The sequence below is a fragment of the Phalacrocorax carbo genome, chromosome Z, assembly GCF_963921805.1.
Source record: "Phalacrocorax carbo chromosome Z, bPhaCar2.1, whole genome shotgun sequence".
Taxonomy (NCBI): Eukaryota; Metazoa; Chordata; class Aves; order Suliformes; family Phalacrocoracidae; genus Phalacrocorax; species Phalacrocorax carbo.
In genome coordinates this window covers 36946694-36972999 of record NC_087548.1, presented here as the reverse complement: position 1 = coordinate 36972999, position 26306 = coordinate 36946694, and the positions used below count along the sequence as shown (strand labels likewise).

Here is a 26306-nt window from a genome sequence, read left to right as displayed (position 1 = left end):
GGAATACCGAATTTTCATGAAACTGACATATTTTTATGGAGGACTTTGAATATAAATGTAACAAAATTTTAAGTGGTGTTCAAACTATAGCAATACTCTTTCTTTTTAGTTGAATTTCAGAGTCCTGCAATATATCATAATCTTTTTCAACGGTTCCATTTTAAGCAGTTGGATATGACCTTCCTGCAAACAAACTGTAAATTATTTATAGCTATATAAAATTAAAAATATAAAATACATCAAACTTGAAAAGTTCCTGAGAGTATTGCTTGCATGCTATTTTATTTCTTCATCATATAAGTTAATGTAGTAATCAAGACTCTTGTCAACTCATTGAAAAATTGGATAGGTCAACTGACAGTTTGTCAGCTGTGTATTGGTGAATAGTATAAACACATGGTTATGGATAGGTCCCAGATAGAGCCTACAACATCATCTACAAAAATATTATGAACAAATATTCTGTACTGTGTAGATAGGGACAAAGACAACAAAGCTGAATCAAAGCCAGAAGGACAAGATAACATATCCAAATAAAATCAGTGTTACTAAAGTAAATAAAAGAAAAAGAGAGAAAGGAAAAGAAGATAGTATTCTCTAAAGTTACCAAACTCTGCTACACAGTAAAAAGGGGAAGGAAACATGGCCAGAAGAACAAGTAATCAATGAACTTTCAGAAATTACAGCTAAATTCTGAAGTTATTCAGTAATAGGATTGATTGGTTGGTATTTTTTGCATAAGTTACATGCAGAGAAATTCAGAAAAATTAATCTGAAGGACAAAAGTAGAAATTGAGGGGTTCCTTATGATACTGAACAGCAATCAGTGCTTAAGATGCCCAAAATGTCAGTGAGTGGAAGGCATGGGAAACCAACATTAGGAGTCTGAGTTAATGCACCCTGATGGAAAAAGGAACTCAGATAAACTCCAGTTAAACAAAAGTTTAAAAAATGTGCTTTTAAGAAACATGAATTTATCTTCACTTCCTAAGGCCTTTACATAAATCCTCTCTCTGCACATGAAGAGCAACCTTGCCAGTTTCAGATTTTAAGACTCTTGTTTGGTGTTATTTGGTTTGGTGAGTCAGCTGATAACTGATCTGATAAAATAGGCAGAAGTTGAATGTTCCTGAAAAAAAGATACATTCAGGTGGATTCACAGTCAATTTTCCTTTGTTAAGGCTTCTTTTCTGAAGTGAAAGAAAGGTAATGCTGGAGAAGGGAGATAGTTGTTTCATATAAGTACACAGGCAAATAACCACATAAAATTTAGACTTACTAAATTCAGCAAAGTTTTAAGAAATAACACATTAAACTATTGCTGAAAATTCAGCTGATGTTAGCAGAGCTGTATTAGGGAAAAATTTGGTCTTGTATATTTAATATGTAAAGGACACAAACGTGATAAATTAAAAATGGGGGCAATATTCCTGGAAGAAATGTAATTCTATTCCTCAAAAAAATCTGAAATACTTTCTACGCTCAACCTGAGCTTGCATTTCATTTCAGCCAGATGGAGGATCCCTTTTTTTCTTATATAATTTTTAAATTCTATTGTAAGAGACACCTTGCAAGAATAGTTCTTATAGCTGGTTTATGACATCAATTTAAAATTGGATATCCTGCAAATGCTGCAAAACAGAAATCCTTGAATGGTTCATAATATCATCTTTTCCTACATATAAGTACACCTAACATTTCATCTGTGTATTTTTATTCCTAGCACAAAGCTTAAGTAATCAAAATTTACTTCTACAGACAATGACACCAACAGATGACACAATCCAATGTAATTTTGCAAATGAGAAATCTGTTGTGTTGTGCCTTTAGAGAACAAGGGTAATATTTAAACTACGTCTGTTTACTGTGTAGATTCTATCTGATTACACCAAGCTAAATCAAATGGAATTTTTTTGAAGAACAGATGGGAAAAAATAGTCAAAACAACTATGGAGAAATAATAAAAAGTTGAAGAATGGTGACTAATTCTTATGGGGAAGACACTATTTCTAGATGTTATTTCTAGGAGTTCCAAAAGGGATTCTGCAATGCCATGACCAAAGAAAAAGAAAAAGGTATTTCTTGAGATTAGAACTGAGATGGTAGGAGAAAAAGGTACAATGAGCATCCAGTAGTCTAGGTGAAACAGCAGTGAGCTATTTGGGATGAAACCTGGTAGATAGGCTTAGTCAAGGTATATGATGATACTTCTGGGTAAAACCCAACTGTATATACTTTTAATTACTTTCTCCTTCACTTATCATGCATTTGAGGGCCAAAAAAATGTTTAAGGCATTTCATTCCAGCTAGTCTTGAATGTGTTGTACAAGTAAAACATAAATCAGCCTGTCTAAATGTACTCACAAAAAAAATAAAAAAGACTGCAAAGGCAAATGCAGGAGGAAAAAAAAAGTATCTGGTTGTCTTTACTGAAAGGGGAAAATGAAGTCTAAATCTGAATAAATAAATATGTAGAATACCTTTGCTGCAGATAACGTCATGGTTCTATTCCAACAAAATGACACTGTGTTATTTTATAAGAGTTGAGCAGAACATTTCTGTGCACATGGAAATGTTCTTTTTCAAGAATTACAAACTTATAGATGATGCAGAATGTGAAAGCTCTGGGACACACTACTTTGGTCTAAAAAATTAAAGGAATCTCTAGATCTCAAGCCATTCCTCTTCAAGTAATTCTTCTAGAAAATCTGTTTCTAAATGAAGGACCAAAGTATAGCTAGGTGGCCAACATATTTGTGCTAGAGGTAATCCTGCCAGCTGGCTTCATTGGAATCACTGATCTCTCAGTTTCTGAAAATGGAAAATTCACTATTAGTGAGGATTTACCATGGGAGAGATTGCTCTTTCCCTTTTAACAGAGAGTGAGAAAAGACCTGCTAAAGTTTTTGATACAGTCTTTCCATACAAGCTCATATACTGGAGGTGTAGAATACATACCACCTTTTTTTCCACTTTTCCTGCAATTATTCTAGTCCATAAAAGCAGAGCGATCTATGAAGTTATCATTCTGCAGTTTCTTCACAAAAGCGCATTCAGGGAGTGATTCTTATCTCCACAGGCCAAGGACAAAATTGCACAAGCATGCCTGTGTTCCAAAGGCTGAGGATTCAAGTTCCATCAAGAAATTGATCTCCTTTATCTGGGAGAACTCCTATCAAGAACTATGAAGAACTCCTTTACCTGGGCTGCCTTCGGAACTGCAGGTTGCAAATGAAATAACTTTCTCTCTTGGCTTTTAAATTCATTACTGAGGTGTCTGATTTCATACATTAGCATGTTCATGCTCCTTAATCACCAGCCTAATCATTAGGCACATTTATACACTATTGCTCCTTACACAGGCATTCCTTCAGGGCATTGACCTCCTTCTGGCATTTCATCATTTGTGCTTAGGTTCCTCATAAATTGGCCACAAAAAAATCAAGGAATTTCTCATATCCATTGCTTAAGCCATTTAAAACTAGGCTGGGTAAGACATTTGATAGTGTGCTGAATAAACCACTAAAGAATTTAATTTCCTGCTGTGGAAGTGGGAGAGATAAGGTAATCTAATGTAGTATCTCCCTGCCCAATAGCCACAGTTTCTTGATCACTAGGAAATTATTTTTAAAAAATCATTCCTTAAGGCAGCTGCTTCTCAGCATTGCTTGACTTTTTTTTCCTTTTTAACATTAAGACTATTCATTTCTTAGTTTGTTGGTACATTTTAAAAATACTTCTATTAATAGCAGTATTTTTTACTGCACCTATCTTCATTAATCTCTATTATTATCTAGTTATGCGTCTCTAAAGCACTCAGCTCCTCTGCAGCTCAGAGGGCCATTCACACCATATATCATTTCACAGAGTCATTTATGACACTGCATTTCTCAGGAGAGGAGGAAACTGGAAAAGATTCCTGCAGTGAGATTTTCACTTGTAGCCATTCCTGATATGAAATAGCAACCAACAGACAATAAATTCAGTATCTGGGAGTAAGACTTCTTTGACCAGACTGTATTCACAAATGCATTTTTTTAAATAGAAAACAAATTTTAAAAACCCAGACAATAAAATTACAGCTGAAAACTAAAATATTGTCATCTATTCTTTTAAAAAGTTACCTGATGTTAAATGGATTTGTCACTTTAGAGTTTTGAAACTTTGAAAAAATGTAATTTTATTTTCTTTTAAAGATTACTCTAAAACTTTTTTCAAGCACAGTCCTGCAACCTCCAAAGTTGACTTTCTGTTGAATCTTTAATGTTAAATATCTTACATCATTGTACGTATAAAACAACTCAATAGGAAAAATGCATACACTATTGATAAAGTTGTAAAGAAAATGTCTTTTAGACAGCAGAAACTGTACTTTTTGATCTTTTTATGTCTTGTGTTTTCTGAAAATGCAAACTGAACACTGCAGATGGCAGCTTATAGGGGTTATTCTTCAAGAAATTATGCACTCAATTGATATTTCAGTGATGACTGTTGTGCTGTTCACTCTCCTTCATAAAATTATCTGACAAATTATTGTGATAAACACCATGAACTGACAAATAATTGTAATAAACACTGTGAAAAACATGAACCAGATTGTTTTTGTTGCATTGGTTATCCCAAAGATGACATGTGGAAAAACTATCATAGTTACTCGGAACTAGATCAACATAATCTTGAGTTTGCATTATGAGTTTAGAGGTTGAAATAAGTCTCCGGGATTTTTCCTGCTTTCTGATCTCGTCTCCTTCCATTAAACCAAGCATTTCCACTGGAGAATCTGTGTACTGGACTGACACATAGTGTTCGTCACATTATTTCAGTCCTCACTGCAAGGCAAACCAGCCATTAGATCTAGGGATGAGCTGTATGATGACATGGGACAGTTGGCACACATGTTCCTCACTTGACTGTGTTACAGAGGAGGGTAAGGGAAATAGGCATATGGCAACACAGTAATGGACAATGAGTAAAAGTGTACCAATACTGGTGGGAGCAGAATTCACACTATCACAGAAGACTGTAGCCTGGATATGGAAGGAGGTAACATGCACTAGAGCAAGGATCCCAGGCAGTACAATAGACAGGATATAATTTCTGATGCACAAGAAAAGAGACTTTTAAGGGTGGAGGAATCCCTAAAATTGAGGTTTCCACCCTGAGGACCTGCAATTATGACTAGAATATAGCTGCTGAAAAGTATTATAAGATGATGCAAAGACAATAAAAAAAGCAAAGGTGTATACACAATAGTTAAATGATATCCAAATGCCTTCTCCCACTTTCAGGTCACTGTCATCTATAAATCTTATCTTGGAACACTTCCTTTTGCTAAACTTTGTTGAAATTGGTTAAAATTGTTCACCCATAACATCACTTGGTCATGATAGCATGTAAAAGAATAAGAAAAAGAATAAGAAGAATAAGAATAAGACATAGTGTCTTAAAAAAGACTTTAGCTCAGATGAAAATGTTCTCAGGTACAGACAATCAGGGATCTGTTTTGGATATGGAGTTCTGTAATGTTACTGGAGGAACTGATATTAACAGGAATTGTGTCACTACTACAGGCTATATTTCGAACATGGACAGTTACTAACAGCAGGACACTGAGATTTCTGGATGCAGCAGCATGGAGAGTTCTTCACCAATGAGTCACTAAACCTGTAAGAGGAAGGGCTATTTTAAATCTAGATAGAGAAATTTAGATAGAGAAAATTAAGACCTTGTCATAGAAAGACGTCAGTAGTTTAAGACACTCAAGTCAGAAGGCAGAAAGCTATCCATCCATCCCATGTCATCAAGAAGTTTAAAAAATGTAAAAAAAAAAATCTGGCAGCATAGTCTTACCAGATTTCTTTTGTAAGATAAATGTAAAACAAAACATAAGCAAAGTTGGAAATAACAATTCTAACTATCAAAGCAATGAGGCTTTGGAATAAACTTGCAATAAAAGCATCAGAGCAAGCAGCTTAAATAGCATTTTGATTAATCCTGAAAGGCTTATAAACTAAATTACAGGATGATGTTTCCTGCCACAGGGGGTATATTCCATTTATATATTTCTTTTTGTCTTTCCCCCTTGCTATCTTCATGCACTAAGTTTGAAGGTAGTTTGCTCAAAAGGAAATTAAAGTTACTTTTGACATACAAAAGTCTCATGGAAGATTATACTCAAATACCCTTAACTTTACTTAGATCCTACACAGAGTTTTCAGAGATGAACTATCGGAATGACATTTAGGAAATAAAATTTAACATAGAAATTATTGAAAAAAACAGCTGTGAAGACTGGAAAGACCTGGTTAACACAGATCCCACTTTATTTATATCTCACAGAACTAGATAATCTTTTAAGAAGGGAAAGAGAAGAAATATCAAAGAGAATCCAGGCATATCCAGAGGAAAAATAAAATAAAATAAAATAATTTGAAATTTTTAAGAGGGACTTCAGAATTGCGGTAAAATATAGAAGAATAAATTATTGATAGAGAGGTAAATAACAATAAAATGCTTGCTTTTCCTTACTGTTTATTTGTTTCAACCTGTTTCAAACTCATATTAGTATAAAAAAATCAAGAGGGGATAATTTCTATCTGTATTCATGGTACTTCAGTATTACTATTCATGTAACGATTAAGAACAATACGTTCATAATCATACATTTATACAGAATTTCATGAGAGAATAAGATAGCTTTTATTTTCTGCAGAGCTCAGGGAAAAATCAAGGACAAATTCCTCTTCCTCAAGCATACCTCGTAACAGGAAAGATGTCAACCTGATGGTGCTCTGTAACCTTTAGCAGCCAATGGGCAATGCATTTTACTGTAGGCATAAATGTGAATATTATCAGAAGCACTTCTTGTTATCATAAGCAATGTCTCTCAGCTAAAATGATATCAAAGACCCACAAGTGACTTACCTACATCTATAAAAACTACAACATAAAGAAAGCAAAAGGTTGCCCATAAATGCTATTAATAATGGTAAACGTCTGATTTTTAGTTGGCTAATTAGGGCCAAAAATATTGCAGGTTGTTAATCTTTACTCATAAGTGCATTAATTTTCCATTGGAGGTCTTAATCCATACTTTAAAAAATCTCCCTTCTCCTTTTTCTTTTTTTTTTTTCTTTTTTTTTTCTTTTTTTATTGATTGGGATACTGTAGAATCCATAATGCTAAGTTCCAGGGCACATATTTGTTGCTTAATGTAATAGACATGGGTTTTAGGAATTTTTTTAATTTGGAATTTGCTTCACTAAGCCACTAGTACATTCTAACTCCATATTATTATCTCTTCTGTATCTCAAAGATAAGTACAGTTAAAATTGAAAACACAGGTTAGGGATAGATAACTATTATATTTATCTTTATATTACATTTGTGTTTAGCAGTATAAACATATTTACTGCTATATAAATTTATGTCTACATAGAGATACTTAGAATCACCATATATAAATATGATAATTTATATCTATGCTTTTAAACTATTAGTTTAACCATTTAGGAAACTTAAAATTACTCTGTTTTTTGTAAATTTAATATAAACAACATTAACTGTATGAAGAACCATAAAATCAGTGAAAGAACTATGATCAGTTAAGAGCATGTATTTATATTACATATCTCAAAGAAAATTCATAGCTAAGTAGATAGAAATATTCCTCTTCTAACTTTCACCTTCTATTAAAACCCTCTATCTATAAAAATACCTTTATATGTTTAAACAGAAGGCTATGACCACACAGCCATATAGGAGATTATCTGTGTGGAACAGAAGATAGAACTATATGAACTGTATCTATCAAATTACACTTAAATTTGATATTGGGAATGTGGCTTTAGATGTCAGCACTATATACTCTAATTAAGAAGATCTTAATGAGATGCACATCTTCCCTAGTGGCACGTAATTCTTGTTACTAAGAAACAACATCCCTTATCCTCAAAGCTAAAAGCAATAAAAGGCTTCAGATGTGCATGCACTTCTGTAATCCTTTGCAGGCCAATGTGTATTTTTTATTAATTCTATAAGGCAATTTGTTGGAATTTAGTATGTTCTGATTTAGCCCACAGATAACATCCCGCAGCAGAAAAATTAGTGTTAGAAAAAGGCCTCAACACCAGAACTAATACCAGAAATCTTAGCTTTATTTTTCACAAATTTTCAAAAAAAAAAACAAACCCAAAAAAAGCCAAACATAAATAACACCACCATTGAAGCCTAAACAAAGAAACAGAAATTAATAAAGTCCGGTTTCTGTACAGAAAACAGCAATGCAGGAGAGTGTCATGTTTGTTAATTAGCTGTTCTTTTAATGATCCATTAACAAAATGAGACACATATTTAGTGTTGATGATGCTGTAATGTACCTTGGCCTTAAGCATATTAAGGATTAAAATATCTCTTTATCTAAACCGTTTGCTCCTGATTCTGGACCCCCTACTTTATATGTATTTGCCATTTCTGCATGCAATAGGTGTTAGCACTTCTACCAGTAAGTTAGTATGGGACCACCACCAGTGATTCCTTTTGCTTATATTCCAACTCTCCTAAAATACTAATATACTGAAGACTTCAACTTGTAGCTGTTACTGAACACAGAACGACAGCCTTTGAGGCTGACTATACTCATGATGCAATCTTGTGATTTTAAGCGATTCATAACTAGGCAATTAATTATCTGTTATTCCTGACTGTACTTTCATACCTGTTGCTATTGGACCTTCTGAGGACAGCAGTTATGTTCATGTGACTGTCTTGGACACTGTTATTTACATTCCAAAACTAATATGTTTGTACAGCATATATTCTTGAGGTCATGGCTGCCATCCAGGAGGACCTTGACAGAAATTCACCAACAGGGACTTCTTCCCTGGGAAGGCAGAACCAAGATGATCAAAGGATTGGGAAGCCTGCCGTACGAGGATAGCTGGGAGAACTGGGTTTGTTCAGCCTTGAGAAAAGGAGGCTCAGAGGGGATCTCATCACCATGTACCAGTACTTAAGGAGTAGCTACAAAGAAGATGGAGACTCCTTTTTTACAGGGAGTCACATGGAGAGGACAAGGGGGAATGGACACAAATTGCTCTTGGGGAGATTCTAATTGGACATCAGAGGGAAAATTTTCACAGTGAGGACAGTCAACCATTGGAATAATCTCCCCAGGGAAGAGGCTGACTCGGCCACACTGGACACCTTTAAGAGTCATCTGGACAGGGTGCTGGGCCATCCTGTTTAGACTGTGCTCTTCCCAGAAAGGTTGGACTAGATGATCCCTGAGGTCCCTTCCAACCTGAGATTCTGTGATTCTGTGAACCCTGCAGGGGTCAGCAGGGCCAGGGAGCAGCGCTGGGGGATAGCCCTGGCAGGCAGTGAGCTGAGCAGGGGACACCCATGTACCTGGGTAGCAAGGAGGGACAGCATTGCCTGGGGATGTGAGTACAAGACAGCCCTAAAAGCCAGGGAAGTGACTGTCCCCTCTACACTGTGTTCGTCATACAACATCAGGAATATCACCCTGCATGCAGGAAAGACATCAGCAAACTGGCTGGAGGTGAAAGGAAGCCACCAAGGTAACAGGGCTGGAGCCCTTGCCCTGCGAGAAGAGGCTCTGTGACCAGGGCTGGTTCATCTGGGAGGAGGGGTGGCTTCAGGGGCACCCAACAGCATCCTCAGGACTTACAGGCAGGAATGGCAGAGAGAGATGAAGCCAGGCTCTTCACAGCAGTGTGGACTGAGGGTGAGAGGCAGCGGCACAAGCTGAAACAGGAGATCTTCAGGCTTGAGATAAGGAGGAGTCTTTTCCCCAGGAGGACAGCCCAGCAGTAGAGCCGGGGCCCAGGGAAGTTGGGATGTCTCCTGCCTGCAGAGTTTCATGCCCCGACTGTGTGAAGCTCTGGTTTGACCCTTCCAGCTAAGCCTGATCTGTGTAGGGGCTGGGGCTGGAGACCTCCCCAGGTCCCTCCCAGCCTGTGTGAGTACATGGGCCTGTGATTCTTGTTCAGAACAAAAAATAATTAGGCTTGCTTTGGGTTGCTTTATAGCACCTAGAATTAGAGTGATCCTGCCACTCTCTACCTTTCCTGAGGTACTTGTCCACATTCCTCATGCAGCAGAATTTGCCTTGATGCACGTGTCTGTTCCAAATCCTCACATGTCCCCCTGGCTTTTTTTTTTTTTGTAGTATTAGACTCACTGCCTCTTTCTGCTCAATTTTTAATGCATTTCCATTCATCAGTTCATCAGTTCAACCACTTTATATGTTGGTTATTATTTCCTGTTACAAAAAACATTGCCTGTTCCATATACCTTTACAATCTTCTAGCTTTTTGTTATTTCCTATGACTACCTAATTTCCTAATGCCCAAATATCAACACAAAGACTGAGAAAAAAACAGAAGATGAACTAGAAGATGCTGTTGAAGAGACCTGAATGTGAAGTCAATTGCTAATACATCATTATTCATAGCTTCACCACCAAGTGAATGTAAATTGAACAACTATGAGCTATCAAAAAGTTAATTTTACGCTCATGAAATGGCCTTTAAGGATTTAACCACACAATTTTACCTTGGCTGTAAATTGTGCAAAGTCAGTGGAGCTTGCTAAAGTGATTTTTCTTCCATTCTGTATGTCAAGGCTGATAGGCAATAATAGTACACAATAATTTTGCTAATATTATTTTGCATAGTTTCTCATGGACATTTAAGCATACAGAGACACTGAAGGAAACTGAATGTCTGAGCTATGTCTACATATGGTAATAGTAGGAATTTCCAGCAGTATGTTGAAATGTGGCTTTGGTTACATATAACACCAAGCAAGCATATTTGTTAACACAATTAAAATATTTTTTTGAAAAAAAGGAGTAAATGTCTACATAAATGTGCAAAGATATATTCCTATGTTATAAATTAATAAAACTTTTTAAAGTAGCGGTTTAAATTAAAATGCAGCTCTGTTTTCTGAAGTTCAAAAAAACCTATGCTGTGCACTAAGCTTAGCAGACTATCAGCTCAGAAAAAGGGGACAGAACAAATACCTGCCCAGCATACAGTATTTTACCTTAACAGTTTTTCTTTCTCTCTCCCTTTATTGCTCCTTTTAAAGAAATTTCATCAAAGCAGACCACTAATTCATCTAATGTGTCTAGAATTTTCAGTGGCAAGTGAAGGAGCTGGCTCTGAGTGTTTAGACCACATTAAACCCATCTTTTGCTCCCCATAAATTCTCAGTAAAATTCTTCATCCAGGTCTTAGTCCAGAAGCTGTAAAATGGGCGAGATATACAGCATCTGAAAACTGAATTCGGTACACAGTCAGTGGTTAACAGACCGCTTCATCATAAATAGGAATGATAGTAAATACCTATCATACTACATTCATTTTCAGAAAAGAAGATTGCTCCAGTGCCCACACTATTCCATCCCTGAGGAAGACAGAGGAACAAATATCATTGCTACTGGAGGAGATCAGGTAAGAATGACCCAGAGCAAAAACCTACAAGGAACAGAAATAAGCTTCCCATTCAAATAGTCATCTCTCTGTAGAATGATAAATAACTAATGCTCTTTGGATGAGACTTTGTAGGCATAAAAGGTTGTACAAGATGATGCAAAAATTCAATACATTTGTTTTGAAAGCACACTCCAGTAACAGTCTCTGTGTAGCAGAAAAAATATTACAGTGGTATGCCATTTCAAGGTTAGAGATTGTATGTCCTGTATCTTGTAGCAGAATTTTCTGATAAACGCACTGTTTAGACTCTACCAATAATCCTTTGCTGCTTGCTTTCCCAAAAGTCTTCAGAAAATCTGGTATGATCAGACTGACAAACAACTTGTTATAAGGCATAATGGAGTATGGCCGACATCTGGATACAGGCCTGCACCACTAATCCGAAAGCTACAAGTAAGGAAGAGAAGCTATGGAAAGCATACAAGAATAAAACTGAAGCTGACTTGAATGTAATCTTCAAATAAGGTTTTAATAACACAATTATGGAATGTTAATTAAAAATGCCAACGTATTAAACACATTAATCATGATTTAACAATTTAGTATGTGGCAACTAATTATTGAAACCACATTGTGCTTAATGGTACTGCAATTAAGGATAAGCAATTCAGGATTTATTCTGATTCTGTGGTCACCCATTCATAGCTTTTCAAGTAATTACCATTCTATTAGGAACAGAGTAAATGCCACAAAACTGTTCTGCAAGCAACTGCTTGATCCTGATCATGTATGAGCTTTAGCCAGGCCTACAAACCCACTTGCTGATTTTTTTATCTGAACACAGAAACATAAGAGTTTTGGCTATAGGTATACTGGTACAAAGTCACTTCTAAAAGTTTATGCTCTTGAATACCTTTACTGTAAGTTTTATGGCAACCATGAGATAACATTAACGTCCTTAAAAGAAAAAAAAAAGAAAGAGACATAGAGAGAGGGAAACAGACTTTCTATCACTGACAGTGAAGATGTTAGAACCCAAGACTTCTGACCGTTGGTGGAAATTATACATTCATTCACCAGTTCTTTGTCTTGATACTGAAATCAGCAGTGTCCTGCTTAACACAGTTCAGGAGCAGGAGTTTCCAAAACAATTCATCAGTGTCCTAGACCAGAGGCAACTCAACAAAGCAGGCCACGATACGATGGCACACGGGACAGTTACAAAATACGCAGGCACACAGACTTACTTTTAGGTCAGAAAACTAAATTTAGACTCTGAACCCTGCCAGTGATTTTTCAGTAGTATAATTTTTCTAGGAATAATGCCCTTGCATAGCTTAGTGTGACCCAAAAAGGAAAAAGTTTAAACATTTCTAACATTCTCTAATCCCTCTAATGTGCTACCTCTCCCTTAGATAGTCAAAGCTCCCTAGGCTGGATTCTTGAGCCCTCAGCCTCAGGAGGCAGGCTGGACCTGTGTGAAAAGGGAATAGAAAAAAATAATCCCTCTCCCATTTGCCATGGTGCTGAGGGGCATTGACCAAGGATGGAGGACTACAGACAGAATCTCTATTAACTGTAAGCCTGTAAGAGGCAGTGTTGATTCCAAAGTCTCTATGACTATATTCAGTGCAGCTAAGAAAGCTTGGTACAACTGATAAGCAAGAGAAGTATAGACTGAAAAACATTACAAAGCATCTCTGGCAGGAAAGAATTTTCACTGAAAACAGCCTGTGCTCAAAACAAGTGGATAGGGAGCAATCACAAATGTCGGCTGAATCATGAGAGAATTTTAACAAGATAATTTTTTTGAAGTTTACTATGATATATTAAAGAACTTGACAATTATCAGTTGTGAGAAGAATAACACAAAGGATGATGTTACTCAGTAAAATCAGAACACAGTATGTCAGCCAGCCATCAAGTGATTTCTCTGAACTGATGAAACAGCTAAGCTAGGCTGTATGGAAAAAGAATATAATTTATCAACTGAGAGTGGCTTCCTTTGACTAATTTTTTTAGTGTAATCTCAGCTATTGTCTTTGCACAAGGCAGAAAATGATAAAAATATAAACCTTCTTCTGGCTTCTAGAATTTGCCCCTGAAGTTAATGATGGTAGAACTACACCAGTAGACTAGGGTTTTAGTCTTTATATTGAAATAGAAACTCTAAGACCTAATAGATAGAGTATTAAGAGGTTAAATCACAGTATTTCCAAGTATGGAAATGTAATCAAAAGATGAGGAAAGCATCTCTGCAAGCCATTTCAATGACCAAGATAAAGCCAACAGATTGTAGAAACAAGGCATCCGATATGGTAGAGCAAAAAAAGGTGATATACAGTTCTGTATTTGTCATTGGACATTGAGTACTGCAAGCTAAGATATTTGGGCTAACTTTTGAACACACAAGCTTGCAAACAATAGCTTACAACTGCCTCACAAGCAGGTTGTGAGAGTATTTCCTCATTAAGCATATGTTCTGTAGTAACTGGTTACAAAACCCAAAAGTTCTTTTGATCTCTCCAACTTTTGCTGGGAATTGTAAGGTATTATCATAATACCATGGTTTTAGGCTTAGGCTCAGAAAGCTATACATGTCTGCTCGCTATCTGTGGCCATTCTCTCATTTATACCATAAGACATCTGGCACCTCTGGGAACACATCTCTTCCCCAAATGGTTATTGGGTTTCAACACCAGAAGTGAATCAACCTTTTCAGATGCTCTTAGCTATCCACAGAAATAGTAATACATAGTCTTTTTTTGAAGAGTGAAGACACTTTTTTCAGGCAGTCACTTCTAAATCTGGACGACCAGCCTGAATTTTCCCAGAAAACAACAAATCTATTCATGTCATCTTCAGGGGAAAATACAAAGGTAAAATATTTTTATAGATTATAATTAAAATGATAGCTATACATCTTTCATTGAGGTTCTGTGCGCAAAATGATTTTGAAAAGTTGCAAACAGGTAAGCCTACTCTATGTTAGACACAGGACTCCTAAAAAGGACTAAAGTGGGAGATTTATTTGGGATGTATGATAAAATAGGCTGTTTTCCCTGTGTCTCATTTAATAGAAAAACATCTTTGAAGTAGTTTTTCTCATTAGATATACCATGATCACAGTGGAATTTACAGGGGGAAAAAAGGATTTGTCCTATGAATTGAGAAAGATTGATCCTGAAAAATAGCTTGTGCTTTCTGGTTTGGAAAACTATAGTCCATATCTCTGCCTCTGCAACACTTTTTGTATCACTCCAGCCAAGACACCCATAGCATTTTTTCTGATATTTTAGTAATTGCATACCCTGTTCTTGTAGATGCCCTACCTGTTATCTTCAGCTTAATAGGTAAAGATGCTGAGCACTCATGATTTCATCTGAGGTCAGTGGTGCCCCTCTGAACTTACTGCTATGTCAGGTGAGGTGAACTGAAAAAAATGGATCCTTGTGTCTCAAATGGAGCACTCAAGAAAAGTAGATGCTTTGATGTTAATGTCTGTGAGCCTTTAAACCTACATCTGTAAAATAGGAAAAATATCCTGTATATGCCACAGAAATTTAGGAAAACGGATTCACTAATATCTGAGAACTAGAAATTTAGAATGAGTACCAGAGAAAAGCCCCTGTTGAAATTAATGCTTGTCTTTGAAAGTCTGCATAGCACACAGTAAACAGTCATGAGACCAAGTATATTTGAAATATTTCAGGCAAAACACAGAAAAGATACCTCAAGCTCTTTCATACCTTGTTCCCTACGGAATCAGTCATGCAGAGAAAACAGTATGTGCTTCTGTATTTGAAGATTGTATGACAAAGAGATTAGGTTGGAATAAAAATTTCGTAAATTAAGATTACAAAGTCATATTTTCTGTGTGATATTCTTTGAGTGTAGCTGTGTTTTCACAGAGACACAGTTGCACAGAAAGAAGATCAGAGAAATGACACTGCATTCTTGTGAAATAGTAATAGAAAAAGAATGCTACCTTGAAGTCAAATCTATGAATAATTTGCAGAATACTTTCTATTTGTGTGAACGTAATCACAATACACTTATAAACAGGCATAAAACAAACACAACTCAGAAAATGAATCCGTTCATTGGTAGTGACAAAACAGGAATAAAATGCTACTTTCTTCCCTGGACCACAGAGAATAAATGGTTTTAATGAATAACAACTTCAACCGTACCTCCTCAATGAATAGATGGGCATGGCAGAAGACTGGCACTCCCTGTTCAATGAATCTTTATTATACTGGCAGTAAAGCAGTTCCTTGACACAATCCTGAACTGCCATAAAATTACCCACAGTAACAAAGCATTGGTTTTGCCTGATCTGAAATCTCTTTTAGCAGTTGTAAAGCACTAAGGATAACTTGTCTGAGATCAGATGGATTAGCACAAACACAGTGGATTTTTTAATGCCTTCATTCCTTTTGTTAACTGGATTCTTTGACTTGAGCAACAAGACTTATCAAAAGACATCGGCCCCATCCTTCCAAACTCGTAGCTCTACGTGCTCCCACCAATGATAATTGCCTAACATTCACTCATGTACCAAGAAAATCAACTTCAGGCATTGTCCTTCAAGGCTATGAGAAAAAGTTGATTTAAAAGGTTGTAGGCATGGCTGTGCCAACACTTAATTATTCTAGAATCACTTTCCTTTTCTTTTGCTATCCTATAGAGCCTGTATTTTGAACTTTAATCCCTAAAATATATCACCAATTCATGGTAATATCAGAAGCTAATGTACAACTACTTCTGTTAAACCACAATGTGGTGGACATCATAACATATTAGCCCCTGAAAATGTCAGATCTATAAATTTACTGCAGCTTAGAGTCATCTGGCTTGCTTTATTTCATACTAAAGTATGATTACACATGATTCCCAAGTTCTCTACTTCCACATTCTTTTCTTCAAAAACATCAGAGAATTAGCTGCTAGACAGACAAGAAATCCTTCAGACTTGAAACAAATATGTCACCAAGTGTATGTAAAAGAGAGTGGAAATATATTTTTCATTAAAATGTTTGCCCTATTTGTTACATTCCTTGATGCATTTTATAAAATTATTATTTTCAAACAGTTATTTATTTTTTAAGTGACCTCTGAACTAAATTACTCATTATATCTTATAAAAACTAAACTCTCTTTGCACGTGCAGATCAAACAGTGGTAGCAAATCAGACTGCCAAAATTCTGAATGAGCAAAGTTTTTATCAGAAAGCTAAAGACCAATCTGTGCATCTTTTGAAAAATTCTGTCCTTAAAATAACGAAACCTCATAAGCATTTGACACACATCCTATGAACAAGTCTTTATTTACATGGAATTCCAGTACTTTTAGGGTGACATTTTTATGTAGCAAATCTAATTTTAAAACTTTCCATAAATTAATGAAGCAGAATGAAAGACCTATCATAAAAATCTGTATTTCTGCAAGCATTTTTGATCAATTATTTTAGAATAATAGAAGATTCCTACCGGATCTTCTGTTTGGTGGTTATTCAGCAAATCAGACAGGAAATCGTCATGAAGACTTTCTCTCCTAATCAATGTAAATTCACGTAGGAAAACTGCTCCTTGATCTTGGTCTCCACAAACCTATAATGAAAACATGTTATTAGGAAAAGCAAAATTTTAATTCTGTCATAGACGCTATTATAATATCCAGATAAATCAGACTGGAAGATTAAAATGTTCATTAATGGTTCTTTGCCTACCATTACTAAACTCATTCTAGCTGGTGAGCATTGCCATTAATGAAAACAAAGACAGGCATTTAAAGAAAGTAAGTAAATTAATGACCAACTGCCATTTTTGTGAGATTCTGATGTAAAATAAGTTTCTATGTTGTTATTTACAGCTGTGGTCTATATGGCAGTTAAAACGCTCAAGACCTCTTTTGTGAAATGAATTAATATTCAGAGTGTATTTTTACTTTTTGGAACAGACCATGTTTGTCCATCATTTTGACTGCTCTATCATGAGAAGTTAAAGCTTAAAACTTCTAAGGGCCAGAAAAAAATTATAGCGAACTTAAATATACACATGCATTCAAAATCATTTAAACTAACTTTACATCTATCATTTTCAAGTTTAGGAAGATATATAAGCTATTTGAGAAAAAGGTTGTTTCTTCAGCGTCTAATTCCTATCAAAATGTCCTACATACTATTATAGTATTTTTATAGTTTTTGTAAATAAATAATGAAAACAAATCCACATCATTCTTCGTGCTCCCACATCCTTTTTTTTTTTTCTGCTATTGAAGCCAAATAATTATTTTTCAATTTTTTTTAGGTATAAAGTAAATTTTATATGTTGGAAACAGGTGGAATATCAGAGACGGGTTTTTACATGTTAATGGCATATGTTGCTTTTCATTAGGTTGACTATAAAGAATTGAACTGCAGGTGAATTATCCATAAAGATTGTTAACAACCAGAAATAGGGAGCATTTTATCAATAGGAAATATAGTAGCTGTTTCAGTTTTCAGCACTTCACAACATATTTTGAAGGTGACACAGCTTGAAAGAATAATATGTTTTATCAAAATGGCTAAATAAGAATATTTTATACCTTAGTGTTTGACAACAGAGACTGCAACTGTAGTATGAGTTAGGCAAATGTAACAATCATAAATAATTTATTTATATGAGATACTGATTTATCTTCCTACAAAGGTATGTGAGATACACATGCATGGTAACTGTGGAGTTTGGAGTTTCTGATTACCTTTTTCTGTTTCTTCATCTGAAGGGTAAGATACCATAATCAGGAATGGTAGATAGTGTATTTGTTCAGATATTTAAGATAGCACAGGACTTATAAATAGACTGGTTGTTACTCACAAGTGCTGTATTACTAAATTTATTTCACTAAAAAGAAAGTCCATGCTCTGCTATTTTTATTATGACCATTTCTTGTATTTATCCTTCTGCGCAGCCAGATACCACAGCTGTCCTGGTTCTACTTATCCTAGCTGAGAAGTTTAGAGACAAAGAAGAGCCTGGGAGTACCATGAATATGATGTGTAGTGTCCAGTGGGGGGATGAAGTACAGAATTGTCTTGCAACTCCCTACAAGTGAGTTGGTATTGCTGTTTAGGAGGACACAGTCCTCCCTGCCAGCTGGGAAGTGAGATCAGAGCTGCTACAAAGCTAGTGCAGCTATAAAGGGGTGACTAGAAGGAGACGAGCTAATGAAATTGAAGTGGGAGATGGGAATATCTTAATATGAGTGGGTAATGGGAAGAAGTAAGGGTCCCTGAATCCAGACTTTTCTTTGGTGTAAGCCTCATCTCTAGTAGTAAAATACAGGACACCAAATTCTTTTGGTTACTTTGAGCTCCTCTGCTGTAAATTTTAAGTTAAAAACAAACAAACAAACAAACAAAAAAACCCACTTGCAATAAAATGGACAAAGTTTTACAGCTTTTAAACTTAGCGTTTTAAAATTAATACTTAGTTTCCCATCTTGTGGATAACGTTGAGAGATACACTCACTGATATTATTAATGTATTATAGAGTCATGGTAATGAAAAATCCTCAGGGGTGTCAGAGGAAGAAACATGCATGTGTCCAAAAGAAAAAGAAGCCTTGCTATTACTCATACATCTTTCATTCCAGAAATGGTAAAAGATACTCAACAGTAAAAGTTATTTCAAGAAAGGAAACCTGTAGTTTTATTTTACTTTTAAGTAACAGTCTTTATTTGTGATTTTTAAGCACTTGTGGTCAGCAAATATAATGATAAAATTAGGATTAATTAGGTTTTCTTGCAATCTTGTGCTTCTTATTTCAGAAGTCAAATGAAAAACAGTGTAAAAAAGTCAATCTCTACCAATGAGTCACCTTCCTACTCCACTTATTTTATGCCTATGCAAATATACCCAGATTCTGCAAAATCTTTTCCTTACAAGAGCAGTCAACTTCCTACCATTAAAATTTCTAACTGGTTTCCAAAAAGAAACCAAACTTACTGAACTACTGTTATCTTCCTAAGTTATCGATAGTTAAAATAAAGACTTAATAAAGAATGCATTTGCAGTATCAATAATCTCAATAAAGTATTGTTAACCTTTAAAAAGTAACTATTTACGATATCAATATTAATGTTTTAACTGCCGATAATTACAGGGGGGGAAGTAGATGCCAGAGGCACTTTTCAGGAAGAATAGACAGAACAAGAGTGTCAAAAACAAGACATTGGAAAGCTGAAGATGAAGTAAGAAAATGAGAAATAAAAAACAATATAAGCAGTAATGAAAGCATGAATGCAATTTTTTTTTTTTTACTCAGCAAATCTGAATTATAAAGTCTTAAAAAAAGGAGAGAACTGAATACATGCAGTCATCTAAAAAAGGTTATGCTCCTCTTGATTTATATCATACATTTTTCTGCTTTGAGCATTAGTTCCTCCTGGGTTCACTGTAATTTATACATTTGCTGATGAAATTCAGTCCCAATAGAGTATAGCCATCCTTACTGAGAGAACTGGAATCAATACATTTAAGATGAGCGTCAGTAAATTGGATTACTATTTAGAAAGACTGTTTTCCATTTTTCAAGTTTCCTTTAAGTCTTGGCTACGCATATATCACCATTTCTTTCTCTCAGTAAACCTATTATTTTAACTCAGCCACCGCCTCTCTCATCTCTGTTCCTTCGGTTTATGATCAGACAAGCTTAGAAAACAATCTTCGAAAATATGGTGACTGAACGCTACTTAAGCAGTGAGAGAACCATATGAAGAAAGAGTGGCCTGACAGAAATCTGACCCTTAGCAGCAGCAACTTGCAGTTTTTCAAGAACCTGCAAACAACACTGCAAATGAGGTTTTGCTAATGCATACATGAAGATCAACAGCATACCACTGAAGTTTCTCAACATGATGAAGCTATCTTAGTATTCAGAAGCCTGACTGACATTACAAAGGAGACTTTTATGACATTGGGTTGAGACAAAATTCCAGTAAATAGCTAAGCAATATTTTTTTTCCTGTTTTAGCTCAGTTCCTATCTCTCTTAGATCAGTGTGAAAAATGAATTGTTCCATTAGCTCCCATGGTGTGTGTCCATGGGGGCTCACAGTCAGGCAAATGCAGAGTTAGAAAATAAAAGACCTAACGCAAACCAGAGGATAGGAGGATGCATCCCAGCCACCAGAGTCTAAGCTTTCTTCCACTTCAGTACTGTCCCACTGTGGAAGTAACATCATTAACTTTTCTGTGGCCAGCAATAAAGTAAACTACTAATAATTCTTTGTTAAGAAGGTGTAATAGTCATACTTGATGAATTCAGGAAGCACAGAAATAACAATACAGGACAGGAATGTGAAGCAAATAATCATGGTGTTTTCCAGCATAGAGGCTGAGGGATTCCAAAGTATTTGACAAAGCAGAAATGTCAAGTGTGGCCTCACATATTTATGATTAACTATTTGGGCACATCCCAGGAGTAGTTTCACGGCAACAGCTGCTCAGTGAAAACTTTTTTTATTTTGGGATATTCAAAGCCTAAAGCACCTAGAATATTACTACAAACACCAAAACTTGAGGCAAAAGAATACGTACTGGTTTATTAAAAATGCTTCTTCTGACAGAATTATTTCAAAAATCAGGTTCTTTAAGCTTACTGTTTTTTGAGAGGCCTAGAGTGTCTTGACAATGATAAAAAAGAATCGTTTTCTTTATTAGTAGTGTCCTTAGGCATGAATCTCTTGGATTTATGACAGAAACAAATTAAAATATGAAGAATACGACAGAAATCATTGCATTAAATACCAGAAAGGTATCAATGACATTTATAGTGAGGGATGAGGAATGCAGGCTTTTAACAAGCCAAACTATTGTGCAACACCCTTTTTGGTTTAAACTCCACTCTTAGCAGAATAGCAACTTGTGCATTTATTTTAACTCTGACCTACTCTCAATGAAAGCTACCAACAACATTCCATTTTATTGCCTCCACACTTTCAAGTGAAAGAGTGCCACACTTTTATACAAGTGACAAGAGTTTTACTGCATCCTTCATCCCTGCAAGATGCAATCACATAAGAAGGAAAGGTATCCTAGAAGACTCAGAGGTATGTCTAAGCAGCTGCTAGATGCCAAATGAACTTCATTACTAGCATTGGTGCCTCAAGCAAATGTTTAACAAAATCTCATAAGGACTTCTGAAATAAGAACATAATTTTCATTGCCTTTAATCTTCCATGGTTTTGTGCTGCAGTTTTGATCCAAATTTTCTTTTTCTTTATTCTCCAAAGTGGGATTAGGATGGGTAGAGAGGGGTAGAAGTCCAATACCAGGTCCCACATTTAGAAGCGATTATAGTCTGGCTCAAAATCTGAATTCTGACAGCTGTTTGTCTTTACAAAAGTCCATGTAAGAACTGAAAATATGCAGAGATTTTACAGCCTGATTCTGCCACTGTTAATCATTCTGAATACTTTTCATTCCTCCATGGAGAGCCAGAAAGCTATGCACAATTTAAAATTTATTCTGTGTCTTTTCTTGTGGGAATTTCTTTGGTATAAGCACACTGTGCTTTTCAGAGGAATACAAACAAAAGGAGAGACTACCCTATTTAATTGAGAACCTCACTCTTCAAATTCTACATTTCTGTATTACACATTTATACACTAGTTCTTCAGAAATGTTCAAAATTTTCCAAACAAATTTTCTAGGTCCCCACAGGGAAATACACAGGCCCAGGTAATCAGAGAGGTTGTGTCAATACATATTTAATAGGGTTGATAATTTGAAGCCTTTACCATCATGAAGTGAGCTCTTGCTTTAAACCAAAGACTAGAAGAACCCATATCTAATGTGAATTGAGAGACATGATAGACTCCAAAAACCATAAATCTGACTTTTAGGCAGAGGAACTAATACCTCCTGCTTAGATTTTTCTTTTTCTTTTACTCTTGCATTTTCATAGATTGAACTAGTGCTGTAAAGATGACTGTTCTCCCCATGAAAACTTCCTTCCCTTATATAAAATTTAATTCTGTTTGGATTCAGTCAAAATAGATGGTTTTCTTGCCAAAACAACAGGAGAAACAAAACCAAACATTTTTTTTCTTTCATTTTTGTGAGGTCAGGCAGGATGACATGTTTCATTTCTAGGCCACTGTTACAAAATTGAAGAAAACTGTGAGCTATTGTAATAAATCTGCCATGGGTTATGAGGTTAAGTTCCCAGTGACCCCATAGCCCAATGACAAATGTGCTCATGTGGGTGTAGAGAGCTTTCACATGAGCATCTCCATATAGAAATCACTTAACAAATGAGAAGGCAGGAGACAACTCAGGTGATTGTACACAATTCTCATGCAATCACAGCAAGTAGAAAGCTTGTAAGAAAGCAGTCATATTATCAGGATGTTCTCTGTGTTTTCCTCCCGCTGTTAGCTCTTTATTAGCCTTGGAAGAAGTTCAGTATCTCCACTGAAGGTAGAAAATTCTGTTCCAGGTCTAAGCTAACTATTGCCGGCAGGATTTCTTCCTATCTTTCCTGTTAGTCTGGTTTGCAGGGGAGTTCTCTTTGTTCATGCACAATGTTTTTTGAAGGTAACCTTCAGAGGTTAGATTCCCAGCTTTCCTCGGCATGGTTAGTTAGTAGCTATTTCTTGCCTTACAACCCTTATGTTTTATGGTTTGATTGTTAGCTTGTTAACTTTCTTTTAAATTGAAGAAAGCCTTGTCTAGATTTACAAATTAAATCAATCCTAAACTACCATTTTTTACTACTGTAATATGTTCTTCTGACATCTCAAAACAGGATTGCATGTCCTGGGAAGGATAAGTTTTATGACAGAAACAAACAAATAAAAAGCGTTTACCCCCATGGAAAAAAAAAAAAAAATCCTGAGACCTAAATATTGCCAGGATTGCTTTTTGATTCCAGTCTTTCCAAACAGTGATGACATTATTGTTTCTGAATTAACAGGCTGGCTCTTATGAAACTGGCTGCTATTTGTAGTGGTTTTGTAGGTTTAGAATTTTTAAAGAGAGAAGGAGGTTCTTATTCGGCTTGTCTAAAGGTACTCATCAAGTGCCTTAAAATGCAAACCCTAACAGCAATTTATTTCCCAAGAGAATGTTTTATTCAACGGTGAAATGTTCCCACCAGAAATCTTTTTGCTTGTCTTGAATTATATTTAATCTTTTTTTCTTTCCTCCATGCCTTTCGACAGAGACTGAATTCATTATTATCTTAATGGTAATGCCCTTATGTCTTTTAAAACTCTGTGAGGGAAATGTGGCTTTGCACTAATTATTTTCAGTTCTTAAGCAGCCGCAATAGAAGAGTCTGGTTAATGTATTCATTGAAGGAATTATTTAAGCTCCATTTCAGTCTCTCATTATAAATGAACAAGAGAAACAAAAAGTGATTTGCACTCAAGAATTACAGCATGAAGTGTCCCTCAAACAAAACCACCAGCTACTAACATCTTGGACAGACATTAGCAATGATGGGGATAATTTGTAAAGCACACACATGCCTACACTTGACCCACAGTGTACCAACAAGGGAGAAAGCCAATATGGCCCCATTTAATGGAGTGGCAAAAATGCAGAATGCACAAAACCACAGCAATTCTCCTGCTGCCTAGCAACCGTGGCTAAAAAAGAAGACAGGACGGGGAAGTAGGGAAAGAACAAGAAAAAAAGGGGGGGGGGCGGGAAAAGAAGAGCAGACTGTGGGGAAAAAGGTGAAGTCACATAGAAGCAAACAAATCAAAGTTATACAATTCCTTTTAAATCCTGCTGATTAGAACCTTCTTTCTAGCTGTAATTACTATAAAATGCAAAGAGCTTAGAAAGCTTCATGAACAAGAGCTGGAATTATATTTGAGAACATTATGTAGTTTCTAAATAGATATTTAGATAGGTAAGAATTGAGTTTCTCAAGCAGGTTATTTTTTTAAAAAATCAAAAATACTACTGTGGTTGGAGCAAGATTGTGTCTGAATTCAATCAAGATTTGCTTTCCAGAACATGCCAAAGAAATTCTGTTGTTCAAAATACTTGAAAACAGACACACAACTAAAGGAAACCAAGACATATAGTCTGAGGAACTCCCTTTCTACCACTTGTTTTGCTGCCTCACCTGGTTGACCATCAACAGTTAAGGAATGACTAACTAACTCCACTGTCATTTTTCAAAAGATGAATCAGTTTTAAAATGGTCACGATCAGTATGTGTCATGTGAGAATGTGGAGTTAGTAACAGGTTCAGAAATCATTCTGCAAGCTTCAGTACATTCATTTATCAATGCACCTTGTTGCTGACCTGCAATATCCTCCAAAAGGCCAGACTAGACAACAAACTATGCCAAATGAAATGAACAAATATTCAGCTGGGATTAGCAAGATCAGTCATTTCCAAACGTTATCTAATCAGCAGTACCTGACTTCAAATTATTATAAGCAAGAAAGAAAGCAGAAAATAAGACTTACCATTGTTTTGCAACATATATCATAATTAGCTGTACTTGCACTACCACGATTTTTTGCACTTGGTATTTTTGTGCATGTTAGAAAAAATGCTACTAATACAACTTTCCCATAGTAAGGAAATAACAAATGACGAATGTGCATCCAGGAAAATAATTAAATTATATAATCTAATTTAATCTAAAGACCAAATAATTTAAAGCAGTCATTCTTGTTCTTCCTCATGGAATCCCATTGCTCAGATGTTTTTTATTTCAGCTGAACTACAGAATCCTCTAGGCTTCCTACTTCAATTTTTACTGAGTTTTGGAAAAGAAAACTGGCAAGTTCTCCAGGATCATTTCATCAGTCTTCCCGGGCACTCCAAGCACAAGATTTGCTTCATGAAAATAAAATTTCACAATTATAATCTTCACATTTTCTTCAGTACTTGAATCTTGGAGTTCTGTGACCCAGAGCAAATGAACACAAAACTTTTAAGCAAAGGAATCTAACTACTCATTCTGCTTCTTTTCTACTGTTAAACTTTATTATGTTACAGAGTAATGAACTCTGTAGAAAATTAGTTGAGCTGGCATTATCGACTTTGGCTCAAACCCTAGTTACACAGAGTTCAAATACGAGTGGTGGAAGGACCTGCTTATTTTATTTTATCTCTATCAGTGTCCTGGCAGACTGCTGATGGGTATTTATTACATTTATACTAATCAAATCATACTGTATTTACAGCAAGCTAGATACTTCAAATAGTCAACATAGACATTAGAAATCAGTAGTAACACTGTCTTTATGACTGGCAATTTAATCAGATAGGTTTCTATTACTTCGTTTATAATATAGCATTGCAAATTATACTCAGTCCAGGTGAGTATGTTTTTTCTTGGCTGGGTAGCTAGACTACCATTGTTTCCATCAATACGATGATTGTATTTTGTGATCAGATTCATAAGCTTTAGTTATAGCTTGCACAATGCTGAAATAGAAGCCAGGATTTTTCTCTTGCCTATGAAATCTTTAGACATCCAGTAAGAAAAGTACCAGAATGAGTAGCTTCATGGCATGACATTTCATGTAAATCTTTCCACTGTGATTGTCCTTGTATTAGACGACTTGATTCATATACTCTGAGGAATCTTTTTCTTCATGTTGGATTTTATGGCCTGTATTTTAGTTTAAAAATATGTTTGATGAGATTTGTAATGCTTTCTGCCAATGGTAAGACTGGTTTTAATAACTTTAGAGCCCTTTTAATTCTGAACAGTATGTGGATATAGGAGTCGGGCTTTTTTCTTTTCCCTAGGGGAAAAAAACAAGAAAGAAACTTTGTGTTTATAGGGTTGGAGGTTTCCTTTTTTATCTCTCT

General features: G+C 35.6%; 1 protein-coding gene across 1 annotated transcript in view; it reads right to left on the bottom strand.

The window, feature by feature from the left end:
• The window catches only part of ADAMTSL1 (ADAMTS like 1), a 254998-nt gene that overhangs the window by 190934 nt on the left and 37758 nt on the right, over positions 1-26306 (bottom strand). The window contains exons 2-3 of the mRNA XM_064439545.1: positions 16959-17078; positions 15215-15222 (exon numbers count right to left, since the gene is read on the bottom strand). Of these exons, the coding sequence (XP_064295615.1) occupies positions 15215-15222; positions 16959-17078 (128 nt within the window). The remainder of the gene's footprint in view (positions 1-15214; positions 15223-16958; positions 17079-26306) is intronic.